The 14,338-nt window shown below is 47.1% G+C and overlaps 1 protein-coding gene across 3 annotated transcripts in view; it reads left to right on the forward strand.

Annotated features, from left to right (window-relative positions):
* Positions 1–12,148, forward strand: part of LOC310960876 (serine-rich coiled-coil domain-containing protein 2-like) — a 32,448-nt gene extending 20,300 nt beyond the window's left edge. For 2 of the 3 annotated variants that reach the window (XM_083932710.1, XM_083932711.1), the window contains exon 13: positions 8,465–12,148. In XM_083932710.1, coding sequence (XP_083788836.1) covers positions 8,465–8,896 — 432 coding nt within the window. In that variant the 3' untranslated portion in view covers positions 8,897–12,148. The remainder of the gene's footprint in view (positions 1–8,464) is intronic. The other variant, XM_083932712.1, reaches the window with a different exon arrangement.
* Positions 12,149–14,338: the final 2,190 nt, after the last annotated feature.

Genomic DNA, 14,338 nt, shown 5'->3' on the forward strand with positions numbered 1-14,338 from the left:
TCTGGATCCAGACACAACGGCGTTTTTATTTCCAAACGCATCTTTGACGTTAGCGGCAGAAACAAAGCAGCAGTCGTGTGTTTTCAGCGTCTTCAGTTCTGCACAAATCAACACAAATGATCAAACCTTCACTTCCACCACATCTACGCCCGTCCCCTCGTCCTCTCCATCCCCTTATCTCCTCTTCACCCTGACTCCTGGAACCGTAACTCGTCGTCAGCGTCTGTCTGACGGCTCGTGGCCTTCAGCACTAATGTGAAAGCATGTCTCTGTGTGTGACTGCGTTTCTCCTGCTCTGACTCTCCTCTGTGTGTCTCTGCCTCCTCTCTGCTCACGCCCAGGAGTGGAACACTTAGTGCTTTACTTCAGTGACACAGCGTGGTACAGTAGCACCTTTTATTATCTTCCCCCTCCTCCACCCTCCCATAGTTCAGTCTGTCACACCTTTAAGTCTTATCACTTGTTGTTGTTGTTTATTTTTATCCTCCTGCAGCAGTTTGTGTTTGTGTTCACCTCCATCATTCACTCTAAATGTGCCACTTTGTTGTGTTGTGTCCAAGTGTTGTGCAAGATATTCATGGGTGGATTACTGAACGGGCTCAGCGGGCAGGGGCCCAAAAGGTCACGGGCCCAAAGGGTCAGGGCCCCAAAGGGTCAGGGCCCCAAAGGGTCAGGTGCCCAAAGGGTCAGGGCCCCAAAGGGTCAGGGCCCCAAAGGGTCAGGGCCCAAAGGGTCAGCGGCCCAAAGGGTCAGGGGCCCAAAGGGTCAGGGGCCCAAAGGGTCACGGGCCAAAAGGGTCAGAGGCCCTAAGTCACAAAATATAGATGAAAATAAGCTTGAAAACGATGCAAACTACTCCAAAAGATGCAAAATTACCAAAAAATAGATGCAAACCAACCACAGCGATGCAAAACAACTACAAAACCACCACAAGGACGTGCAAAATTACTAAAATTAGACAAGGACAAAAAAGAGCCACAAATCGACCACATAGAAACGTTTAACGCCTAAAACTCGATGCAGAACGACCACGAAGAGACAATAAATGACAGAAAATAGACACAAAAAGCATAAAATGAGTAAAAATCAATGCAAAACCACAACAATAAGACACAAAATGACCGCATGCATCGTGCATCACTGACGTTTCTGTAGTTCTGTGAGGTATTGGCCTCTGAATCGTCCCAAACTAAACTCCAAACCCAACGATGGAAGCAATAAATGGGGTTTATTGAACTTTAATAATGAATCTAACGCTGCGATATAAAGGACGGACACTTATTTCCCGTCCAGTGGACTCTCCAGACTGTTCTCCATGATTCATGGCTCCCTGGAGGACGGGTCACACCTTCTCCTTCACACTGAGATGAGCCCAGTAAAGTCCAGAGTCCAGAGGCGCGTAAGGAGGCGGCGGCGGCGGCGAGCTAAGATTATCTTTCCAAATGGCTCTTAAATGTTGGATTAGATAAGGTGCACTTCACTGCGGCTGCTTCACTCCTTCACTCACTTGAAGCTGTCAAAGCGCCGGAGATGAGATCACTCAGGACGCCCTTCATTTCCTCGCCGTGATGAAGCGACGCTCTCGTGTCTCCGGGGAGTTTGAGTCGATTGCGGACAGAAGCGCAGGAATGTGGGGGTTCTGTCCGTTAACATCTGGACCTGGACAGGAGGCGTGGACGAGTGGACGCCTTAAGGGGCCCGCGCTCACTGCGAGGTCGGGCGCGGAGACTCAGCGAGGCTCCCCGGGCCAGTCAGCGTTGCTAGGCAACCACGGCGCCGGTTGTCACCCCAGCAAAGTAGAGAAAAGCTGGAGACAAGGAGCCAAAGGGACTTTATTTTAACAAGCTTTGAATCTGTTTTTATTTCTGAATGTTTTCAAGTTCGTCTGACGAGAAGAAGCAGAAAAGAGTTTGGGTGCATGAGACATCGGAGCGTCGCTGGGAAAAGATGGAGTTCAGCCCCATCAGGGCGCCCTCCCACTGTGCGTGCGTCCCGTGCCCCGTGCTTTAGGGTCCTTGTCCCCCCCTCCAGGCCCGTTTGTACTCACACTACCTGGGCCTCGGAGAATGCTTCTTGCTGCCTATACGTCATCACGCCGTAACACGTCACACGCATTGATGACGTCATGGCGATGCGTGGCTTTGTTTCCAGATCTTTCCGTAGACCTCGGAGTTTTTGTGCGTCTTGTCGACTGTTTTTGAATCTTTTCATCGACCAAATATGCAGTAAACACTCCACCTCCGCATCACACCAACGTGAACCTTTCACCGCCATTGTTTGAAATGTCCCCGCATGGTCCCTCCTTCTTTTTTCTACGTCCCAACAGGCGCACAGGAAATGACCTCAGAACCGCCGTAGGCCTCGTGCTCGTACACGTGCGCACGTTCGTGCTCGTACACGTGCAAACGTGCTTTACTAAAGCCCACCTCTCCCAAACGGGCCGTGGACGGCAAGCGTGCCGCTCCTAGACGCGGTACGGTTGCACTCACACTGGTCAAAGGAACCAGACTTTAGCCGTGTCACGTGCTGGGGCACGGCACGGAGGCACAGTGGGAGGGCGCGTGCTTTAGATTGGACAGAAAACTATTTGCTGTCCTGGACAAAGTAACACCCACACAAACGTTAGCTAAACCAGCGTTAGCATCATTAGCTGCTAAACTGTGACGCTGATAAACTTCCATCTTTACGTTTTCTTCTGATCCTGAAACTTTAATGGAACGTTAAATATTTCGGCAAACTCCGACACAAACCAGAAGTTTTTCCTCCGTCTTTCTAACCGCCGTGATGTCGCTCTCTGGTTGCCTAGGAAACGTAAGCGCCACACTCAAAGCTTCTCTCTCATTGGTCGAGAATCCTCCGTGGGCTCCAGACGTTTATGTGACTCCACTTTGTGTGTTTGTGTGTGTAGATTTCACCTAAATCCACCATACGTTGCCTTTAGAGAACGCTTCATTTGCATATTTAAACATAAAAGTTGTATTATTATAAAAAATAAACGTGTAAATGTCAGTTTTCACTCAGTTGAAACATTTTAAACCTGCGGAGCGACGTTCAACTCAAGTCTTTCTGCAGTTTTTCAGAATAAACAAAAGGAAAAAGCCTCTAAACGCCTTTAACCTCCGGTTTCATTCAACAACATGTTTAAAAGCCACAGAAGAATCAGGACCCACAGAACCAGGTCCAGGTCAGGACCCAAAGAACCAGGTCCAGGTCAGGACCCAAAGAACCAGGTCCAGGTCAGGACCCACAGAACCAGGTCCAGGTCAGGACCCAAAGAACCAGGTCCAGGTCAGGACCCACAGAACCAGGTCCAGGTCAGGACCCAAAGAACCAGGTCCAGGTCAGGACCCACAGAACCAGGTCCAGGTCAGGACCCAAAGAACCAGGTCCAGGTCAGGACCCAAAGAACCAGGTCCAGGTCAGGACCCAAAGAACCTGGTCCAGGTCCAAGCGTGTGAAATGTGTTTCCTCAGGAGGGGGTCTGGAGTCTCCCTTAGAGAGAGGGGGAGAAGTTCAGCATCCGTGAGGAACTCGGAGTAGAGCCGCTGCTCCTTTGCGTTGAAAGGAGCCAGTTGAGGTGGTTCAGGATCATCTGGTAAGGATGAACCCTGGGCGCCTCCCTAGGGAGGTGTTCCAGGCACGTCCAGCTGGGAGGAGGCCTCGGGGAAGACCCAGGACCAGGTGGAGAGATTAGATCTCCACACTGGCCTGGGAACGCCTCAGGATCCCCCAGTTAGAGCTGGTTAATGTGGCCCGGGAAAGGGAAGTTTGGGGTCCCTGCTGGAGCTGCTGCACCTGAGACCTGATCCAGGATCAGAGGCTGGAGCTGCTGCCCCTGAGACCTGATCCAGGATCAGAGGCTGGAGCTGCTGCCCCTGAGACCTGATCCAGGACCAGAGGCTGGAGCTGCTGCCCCTGAGACCTGATCCAGGATCAGAGGCTGGAGCTGCTGCCCCTGAGACCTGATCCAGGATCAGAGGCTGAAGATGAGATGGGATGAAACCACAGAAGAAGACGTTTAAAAACCCCAAAACAACAAACTAAGCACTTAAAAAACAACCTTGACCGTTCAAACTAAACCCTCCTCGTTTGTTATGAGGATGTAAAACACGTCGGCCTGATTTCAGAGTTTAGTGCGACGCTTTATTCATGTTTATGTATTCGCCCCTTCATGTTTCACGTCCTTGGGTCCTTTAAAAGCACAGTTATTATTATTATTATTATTATTATTATTATTATTATTTATATTCAGTGTATTTCAAAACCCTCCTCACATGTTGATCACACAGAGTTTTAAATTCATATTCAATTGTTTTTGATGCCTCTAAGGATTTCATTCAAATCTGAAATATATTTCACTTAATAAGCAACAAAATTATGCAGCTTTAAGTGGAGTCTCCCCCTGCTGGACATTAGAGAGAATGCAGCTTTAAGTGGAGTCTCCTCCTGCTGGACATTAGAGAGAATGCAGCTTTAAGTGGAGTCTCCTCCTGCTGGACATTAGAGAGAATGCAGCTTTAAGTGGACTCTCCTCCTGCTGGACATTAGAGAGAATGCAGCTTTAAGTGGAGTCTCCTCCTGCTGGACATTAGAGAGAATGCAGCTTTAAGTGGAGTCTCCTCCTGCTGGACATTAGAGAGAATGCAGCTTTAAGTGGACTCTCCTCCTGCTGGACATTAGAGAGAATGCAGCTTTAAGTGGAGTCTCCTCCTGCTGGACATTAGAGAGAATGCAGCTTTAAGTGGACTCTCCTCCTGCTGGACATTAGAGAGAATGCAGCTTTAAGTGGAGTCTCCTCCTGCTGGACATTAGAGAGAATGCAGCTTTAAGTGGAGTCTCCTCCTGCTGGACATTAGAGAGAATGCAGCTTTAAGTGGAGTCTCCTCCTGCTGGACATTAGAGAGAATGCAGCTTTAAGTGGAGTCTCCTCCTGCTGGACATTAGAGAGAATGCAGCTTTAAGTGGAGTCTCCTCCTGCTGGACATTAGAGAGAATGCAGCTTTAAGTGGAGTCTCCTCCTGCTGGACATTAGAGAGAATGCAGCTTTAAGTGGAGTCTCCTCCTGCTGGACATCAGAGAGAATGCAGCTTTAAGTGGACATTAGAGAGAATGCAGCTTTAAGTGGAGTCTCCTCCTGCTGGACATTAGAGAGAATGCAGCTTTAAGTGGAGTCTCCTCCTGCTGGACATTAGAGAGAATGCAGCTTTAAGTGGAGTCTCCTCCTGCTGGACATTAGAGAGAATGCAGCTTTAAGTGGAGTCTCCTCCTGCTGGACATCAGAGAGAATGCAGCTTTAAGTGGACATTAGAGAGAATGCAGCTTTAAGTGTGCGGTGGTGGTTTGCATGGATCAGCATTTTGAACGCCAAAAAAGTGTGTTTACCCAGTTTGTCGAGGAATAAGGATTTGTCAGTCACACACACACACACACACACACACACACACACACACACACACATACACACACAGGGTGAATCCTCCTTGAGTTCATCTGCATGTGGTCGAGGACTCGTTATCCTCTTTTCTTCTGTGCTTTCATCCTCCTCTCTCTCTCTCTCTTCCCTCTCTCTCTCCCTCCCTCCTCTCCCTCTCTCTCTCTCTCGCTCTCCCTCCCTCTCTCTCTCTCTCTCTTTCCTCCTCTCTCTTCCCTCTCTCCCTCCCTCTCTCTCTCTCTCCCTCCCTCTCTCTCTCTCCCTCCTCCCTCCTCTCTCTTTCCTCTCTTCTCCCTCCTCTCTCTTCCCTCTCTCTCTCTCTCTCTCTCTCTCTCCTCCCTCCTCCCTCTCTCTCTCCCTCCCTCTCTCTCTCCCTCTCTCCCTCCTCTCTCTCCTCTCTCCCTCCCTCTCTCTCTCTCTCTCCCTCCTCCCTCTCTCTCTCTTCTCCCTCCTCTCTTCCCTCTCTCTCTCCCTCTCTCTCTCTCTCTTCCCTCCCTCCTCTCTCTTCTCCCTCCTCTCTCTTCCCTCTCTCTCTCCCTCTCTCTCCCCCTCTCCCTCTCTTTATTCCCTCCCTCCTCTCTCTCTTCTCCCTCCTCTCTCTCTCCCTCCTCTCTCTCTCTCTCACTCTCTCCCTCTCTCTCTCTCTCTTCCCTCTCTCCCTCCCTCCTCCCTCCTCTCTCCCTCCTCTCTTCCCTCTCTCTTTCCCTCTCTCTCTCCCTCTCTCTCTCTTCTCCCTGCTCTCGTACATCATTCATGAGCCCTGCACTCGAGTGGCTGCAGCCAGCAGATGTCAGTGTTCACCACAGGAAGTGTGTTTTGGTTCTGCAGGATGTTCTCGTGTCTCACATTCAGCTCTTGGACTCAGTGCTGCCTCCTGCTGGATCCTCCATGATCAACACTGCATCCATTAAACAGGAACACAGCTCCGCTCTGTACAGTGGCCCTGGAGTTCAAATCAAAACAACCATAACAGTGAATCATAAAACAAAGCAACATTTGTTTGTCGTGGTGTTTTTGTGTTTGCTGTTTTGCCCTCGAGGGCCACCGTAGCTCTGGGTTTGTGACACCTGTGACAGGAGTGCGTCTCTGCAGGTGGTCGTCTGATAAAGGACGCAGCGGCTCGAGTGTCTCAGGGTCGATGCGATGAGATCGGTGCTACATGTAGCTTAGTTAGCATTGGAATGACCATAACGTTATATCTGCGCTTTCTATCGTCAAAAATCAACGATAAAAGCTTTTAAACCAAAAACAACACAATCAAACAAGTTAAATAAATAACTTTATCCAAGATGCAGCTTTCCCTGATGTTAGCATGTAGCAGCTACGTGTAGCAGCCACGTGTAGCAGCCACGTGTAGCAGCGACGTGTAGCAGCGACGTGAAGCAACTACGTGTAGCAGCGACGTGTAGCAGCGACGTGTAGCAGCTACGTGTAGCAGCCACGTGTAGCAGCTACGTGTAGTAGCTACGTGTAGCAGCTACGTGTAGCAGCTACGTGTAGTAGCGACGTGTAGCAGCGATGTGTAGCAGCTACGTGTAGCAGCGACGTGTAGCAGCCACGTGTAGCAGCGACGTGTAGCAGCGACGTGAAGCAACTACGTGTAGCAGCTACGTGTAGCAGCGTCGTGTAGCAGCGACGTGTAGCAGCGACGTGAAGCAACGACGTGTAGCAGCTACGTGTAGCAGCGTCGTGTAGCAGCTACGTGTAGCAGCGTCGTGTAGCAGCGTCGTGTAGCAGCGACGTGTAGCAGCGACGTGAAGCAACTACGTGTAGCACCCACGTGTAGCAGCCACGTGTAGCAGCCACGTGTAGCAGCGACGTGTAGCAGCGACGTGTAGCAGCGACGTGTAGCAGCTACGTGTAGCAACTACGTGTAGCATCTACGTGTGGCAGTGACGTGTAGCAGCGACGTGTAGCAGCTACGTGTAGCAGCTACGTGTAGCAACTACGTGTAGCATCTACGTGTAGCAGCGACGTGTAGCAGCCACGTGTAGCAGCGACGTGTAGCAGCGACGTGTAGCAGCGACGTGTAGCAGCTACGTGTAGCAGCTACGTTAACTGCAATTAACACGTCCAGCAGGTGCTAACTAGCATGTTTCCTGTTTTACCCTCAGGCTGCAGCAGCTAATGCTACAGGACACACTGGGATCAAAGCTAACACACACACACACACACACACACACACACACACACACACACACACACACACACACACAGATCAAAGCAGTGATCTCTAAAAATGACCGGTCTTCTGACAGAATAACTAATTTTTCTTGATCAATTATAAAACAAAGGCGTTGTTTTCATTTCTGTTTCTCCCTCCGTCGTCGTTTCTGCTCCACACAAAGTTTCTAAGTCTCCTTTCCTGCATCCTTCTTTCCTTTCCTGCATCCTCCTTTCCTCTCCTGCATCCTTCTTTCCTCTCCTACATCCTTCTTTCCTCTCCTGCATCCTCCTTTCCTCTCCTACATCCTTCTTTCCTTTCCTGCATCCTTCTTTCCTTTCCTGCATCCTTCTTTCCTCTCCTGCATCCTTCTTTCCTCTCCTGCATCCTCCTTTCCTTTCCTGCATCCTCCTTTCCTTTCCTGCATCCTTCTTTCCTTTCCTGCATCCTTCTTTCCTCTCCTGCATCCTTCTTTCCTCTCCTGCATCCTCCTTTCCTTTCCTGCATCCTTCTTTCCTTTCCTGCATCCTTCTTTCCTCTCCTGCATCCTTCTTTCCTTTCCTGCATCCTTCTTTCCTTTCCTTCATCCTTCTTTCCTTTCCTTCATCCTTCTTCTGAAAATATCTTTTTGAAAACTTAAAAAATATCTTGTTCAAAGGTCAAAACACTGTTAAATGTTAAATTTACTTGTTTAAACATAAAAATATCTTCAATATTTCTGTATTTGTCTGTTTCCCCTCTCATCAGACGCTCTGTTCGACTTTTATCATTTTTATTTTGTGTTTTTTTGCAGAATTCAATAAAAAAAATGTGAAAAACAAAAGTCTTTGATCATCAGTCGAGTGTTTTTAACGTCTGCTTTGTTTCAGTCACAGATATTTCACCGCTCCGCCCCGGAGCCAGTGACGCTCCGGAGCCCGCCTACACCGCCACCGCCCACAGCCCCGCCCACAGCCCCGCCCACAGCTCCGCCCACAGCCCCGCCCTGCTCCACCCACCTCCGCCCCCCCGCTGACGGCGTCCCGCACTGTCCCGACCCCAGGACGGAGGGAGGGAAGGGAGCGAGGAGAGAGGAGGAAGGAGACACGAAGGAGACGAGAGTCCGATCCCTGCTGCCCTCCAAGCTCCGCCTCTTCATGTCTCCCTCCAGACTGACCACCGCCGCCGCCGCTCCACCGGCAAAGACGCGGGCGACGAGCCGGCAGCTGGACCCAGACAGCAGCGCCACTTGTGGCTTAAAGGTCAAAACAGCGTCCTTCCCCTCCGGCTCCTCGCGCCTCCCCAAACCAAAGAGCCACTGAGCCGCCGTCCCAACGCGCCGACACGAGCAACGATCGATCCCCAACTCAACACCGAACCTAAAGGGTCGAAATCGAACACGTAACTTATGTTTTATTCACTTTCTTCGCGCCGTGACTGAAGATAAAGGTTCAAACACTTTATTCCACAGGTCCCAGAACGATTCACGGCGTTTAAACGTGTTCACACGAGCGTTCGAGGTCAGTCGGCGCCGGAATGAGGACAGAGAGGTACGGAGGCCCAGAGGTGTCATGGAGAAACAGTAATAATAATCATTTATGTCAGAATGAATCAAATAATCCGCCCTTAATGGATCGATTTAATGTCTTAGACGCTTCCTTTAGTTTTCTGTGAGAGGCGTAAAAGTTAATTCAGCGCGTAAAAACCTTCGATGACGGCGTGGAAATCACCAAAACTCGCTTCGTAAACACACAAACGACTCATTTGTTGTTGTTTTTAATTTCTCCATGAATCCTTGGCGGCTCCAGACGCTTCACAGCGACTCACACGCTCCGATAATCACCCGCACGCGCCCGCACGCGCCCTCACGCGCACTCACGCGCACTCACGCGCCCTCACGCGGCGCCGCAGGAGAATAAACAGGTGTTAATAATTAAAGAACCAGGATTTCAACCGTGATTTAATTAAAGTGAGGGAACAGAAATGACTCCTTAAAGGTGTTTTCTCTGTGTTTGGTTCAGATTATCAGGAAGTCTCAGGAGCGGTGACGTAAAGTGTTATTAAAAACCATTTTAAATGAGTTTTATTTATTTATTTATGAGCAGAAACGAGTAAAAGACACAAACCGAAGCGCGTTTGTTCCCTTTACTGTCTGGACTCTGCCTCACTTCTCATTTTCCAGCTGTGGAACCAACGTTTTCTCTCGTCCTCCATAAAAACGTTAAAATGATGAACGATGCGTCCCACACCGGTCGCCATAGTAACACAAACGTGCATCAATAAGACGTTAAAGTGAATTCAGGCGTAAAATCCTCCTCCAGCGTCTTTTTCTGCACTTTAACCATCAAATCCAGGAGAGATGCTAACATGCTAATGTGGCTAACAGTGGTTAGCTCGGGGCAGCACGGTGAAGGCATTTAAAGGTCTTTTTTTAACCACTAATGTTAAAATCAAACACTATGGTGATGTTGATATCTGTGGGTGTGGGTGTGATGTGCGTGTTCGTCCAGCAGAGGGCAGAGTTCACCTTCTTCACCACTTCCTGTTTGGGGGTTTTGGAGGATTTTCAAACTTTCTCACAAACACTGATGTGATCCAGGAAGTGACCCGTTCTCCTTCCTGCGTCCTTCAGCACGCCGCCGGGGGCGCAAACGTTTCCTGCACGCATTGTTAAAGTAGAGAGAATAAGATTTCACATCGTTTCTGTTTTTAAAGACAAAAGTGTTTGATTTCCTTTACGGCGTCATGACATCATCACCCGCCTGCCTGGGTCTAGTTTACTGTCCTCTCTCTCTGCATCCTCCTTTCCTCTCCTACATCCTTCTTTCCTCTCCTACATCCTTCTTTCCTTTCCTACATCCTCCTTTCCTGCATCCTCCTTTCCTCTCCTGCATCCTCCTTTCCTTTCCTACATCCTTCTTTCCTTTCCTACATCCTTCTTTCCTCTCCCATATCCTTCTTTCCTTTCCTACATCCTCCTTTCCTTTCCTACATCCTTCTTTCCTCTCCTACATCCTTCTTTCCTTTCCTACATCCTTCTTTCCTTTTCCACATCCTTCTTTCCTTTCCTGCATCCTTCTTTCCTCTCCTACATCCTTCTTTCATTTCCTGTATCCTTCTTTCCTTTCCTGTATCCTTCTTTCCTTTCCTACATCCTTCTTTCCTCTCCTACATCCTTCTTTCCTTTCCTGTATCCTTCTTTCCTTTCCTGTATCCTTCTTTCCTTTCCTACACCCTCCTTTCCTTTCCTGTATCCTTCTTTCCTTTCCTACATCCTTCTTTCCTTTCCTACATCCTCCTTTCCTTTCTTACATCCTTCTTTCCTTTCCTACATCCTTCTTTCCTCTCCTACATCCTTCTTTCCTTTCCTACATCCTTCTTTCCTGCTTCCTTCTTTCCTTTCCTACATCCTTCTTTCCTCTCCTACATCCTTCTTTCCTTTCCTACATCCTTCTTTCCTGCTTCCTTCTTTCCTTTCCTACATCCTTCTTTCCTTTCCTACATCCTTCTTTCCTGCTTCCTTCTTTCCTTTCCTACATCCTCCTTTCCTTTCCTACATCCTTTCATTTCCTACATCCTCCTTTCCTTCCCTGTTTCCTTCTTTCCTTTCCTACATCCTTCTTTCCTCTCCTGCATCCTTCTTTCCTTTCCTACATCCTTCTTTCCTCTCCTACATCCTTCTTTCCTTTCCTACATCCTTCTTTCCTCTCCTACATCCTTCTTTCCTTTCCTACATCCTTCTTTCCTCTCCTACCTCCTCCTTTTCTCTCCTACATCCTTCTTTCCTCTCCTACATCCTTCTTTCCTTTCCTACATCCTTCTTTCCTTTCCTACATCCTTCTTTCCTTTCCTACATCCTTCTTTCCTTTCCTGCATCCTCCTTTCCTCTCCTACATCCTCCTTTCCTTTCCTACATCCTCCTTTCCTCTCCTACATCCTCCTTTCCTTTCCTACATCCTCCTTTCCTTTCCTACATCCTCCTTTCCTTTCCTACATCCTCCTTTCCTTTCCTGCATCCTTCTTTCCTTTCCTCTCCTACATCCTCCTTTCCTTTCCTACATCCTTCTTTCCTTTCCTACATCCTCCTTTCCTTTCCTCTCCTACATCCTTCTTTCCTTTCCTCTCCTACATCCTCCTTTCCTTTCCTACATCCTCCTTTCCTTTCCTCTCCTACATCCTTCTTTCCTTTCCTCTCCTACATCCTCCTTTCCTTTCCTACATCCTCCTTTCCTGCATCCTCCTTTCCTCTCCTGCATCCTTCTTTCCTTTCCTTACCTTTCCTGCATCCTCCTTTCCTTTCCTACATCCTTCTTTACTTTCCTACATCCTCCTTTCCTTTCCTACATCCTTCTTTCCTTTCCTACATCCTTCTTTCCTCTCCTACATCCTCCTTTCCTTTCCTACATCCTTCTTTCCTTTCCTACATCCTTCTTTCCTCTCCTACATCCTCCTTTCCTTTCCTGCATCCTTCTTTCCTTTCCTACCTCCTCCTTTCCTTTCCTACCTCCTTCTTTCCTTTCCTTTATATAATAATGATATTTTGGCGTTCGGACGCGCCCGTAAACATTAAACGTGCTTCAGTTTCGCGGCGTCGGCTCGATTTTAACGACTTTGTCTGACTTTGTCTCTGAACACGTCATTAAAGTGTCTGAAGGCTTTTATTGTGAAACTCCTGAGCAGGAAGTGCGTTTTGTTGACGGCCGCAGAGTCGGAGCGTAAATAAACAGACACTTTGACGTGTCGACGATATTTCACCGTATTTAAATCATATCTGTTTAATCTCTGGGGAAAGACTTTTATTTTGAAAACTTGAAAGACAAACTGCTGTTTCCTGTCACCTGCTGGTTTGTGTTTATTTAACTCGTGTGCAATAATTCGTGTTTTCACTCTTATTTATGTGATGAACTGTAAAACACTGTCATGACTCATCATTATTATTTTATTAATTATTATTTTATTAATTATTAATTATTCACACTGAGCTTCTGAAGCTTCAGGCTGAAAACTGCACTTTACACAGAAACGAGACTTTATTTGTGTTTTATTTGTGTTTTTATTTCATGACAGTGACGTTTTCTGTCACTAAAACGCTGCGTCATGTCACATGATTCAAAATGACTTTGTTGTTTGAGGTTAAACTCGTCTTTAACGACGTCACGACGTTTATTCATCATCATCTTCGTGTTTATTAATGTTTTAGTTTCATTTTTAGTGTTTTATTTAAACAGAAACTGAATTCACCACAGAAAACTACAAAGATGGCGTCCTGGGCACTTCCTGTGTGACGTAAACGCAGCGTCACAGGTGTGAAGCAGTTCACGTGTGACGCCGGATGCTGATTGGTTCATATTTATCGTCCTCTCCTCTCATTGGCTGAAATGTTTCTGATGCTGCTGACGAATAAAAACACAGAAAACTGTCGAGTCGCTTTTTCTTTGTTAGTTTCACTTTAGTGGTCTTAACTTAACAGTCTCCTTTAGTCTTCTACACTTAACCGTCTCCTTTAGTGACTAAACTTAACCGTCGTCTAAACTTAACCGTCACCTTTAGAGACTAAACTTAACCGTCTCCTTTAGTAACTAAACTTAACCGTCACCTTTAGAGACTAAACTTAACCGTCTCCTTTAGTGACTAAACTTAACCGTCGTCTAAACTTAACCGTCTCCTTTAGTGTCTAAACTTAACCGTCTCCTTTAGAGACTAAACTTAACCGTCTCCTTTAGAGTCTAAACTTAACCGTCTCCTTTAGAGACTAAACTTAACCGTCTCCTTTAGAGACTAAACTTAACCGTCTCCTTTAGAGTCTAAACTTAACCGTCTCCTTTAGAGACTAAACTTAACCGTCTCCTTTAGAGACTAAACTTAACCGTCTCCTTTAGTGACTAAACTTAACCGTCTCCTTTAGAGACTAAACTTAACCGTCTCCTTTTGTGACTAAACTTAACCGTCTCCTTTAGAGACTAAACTTAACCGTCTCCTTTAGTGTCTAAACTTAACCGTCACCTTTAGAGACTAAACTTAACCGTCACCTTTAGTGTCTAAACTTAACCGTCACCTTTAGAGACTAAACTTAACCGTCTCCTTTAGTGACTAAACTTAACCGTCTCCTTTAGTGACTAAACTTAACCGTCTCCTTTAGAGACTAAACTTAACCGTCACCTTTAGAGACTAAACTTAACCGTCTCCTTTAGAGACTAAACTTAACCGTCTCCTTTAGAGACTAAACTTAACCGTCTCCTTTAGAGACTAAACTTAACCGTCACCTTTAGTGACTAAACTTAACCGTCTCCTTTAGTGACTAAACTTAACCGTCTCCTTTAGAGACTAAACTTAACCGTCTCCTTTAGAGACTAAACTTAACCGTCACCTTTAGTGTCTAAACTTAACCGTCTCCTTTAGAGACTAAACTTAACCGTCTCCTTTAGAGACTAAACTTAACCGTCACCTTTAGTGTCTAAACTTAACCGTCACCTTTAGTGACTAAACTTAACCGTCTCCTTTAGTGACTAAACTTAACCGTCTCCTTTAGAGACTAAACTTAACCGTCTCCTTTAGAGACTAAACTTAACCGTCTCCTTTAGAGACTAAACTTAACCGTCTCCTTTAGAGACTAAACTTAACCGTCACCTTTAGTGTCTAAACTTAACCGTCACCTTTAGTGACTAAACTTAACCGTCTCCTTTAGTGACTAAACTTAACCGTCTCCTTTAGAGACTAAACTTAACCGTCTCCTTTAGAGACTAAACTTAATCGTCACCTTTAGA

The sequence above is a fragment of the Echiichthys vipera genome, assembly GCF_963691815.1.
Source record: "Echiichthys vipera genome assembly, chromosome: 18".
Lineage (NCBI taxonomy): Eukaryota > Metazoa > Chordata > Actinopteri > Perciformes > Trachinidae > Echiichthys > Echiichthys vipera.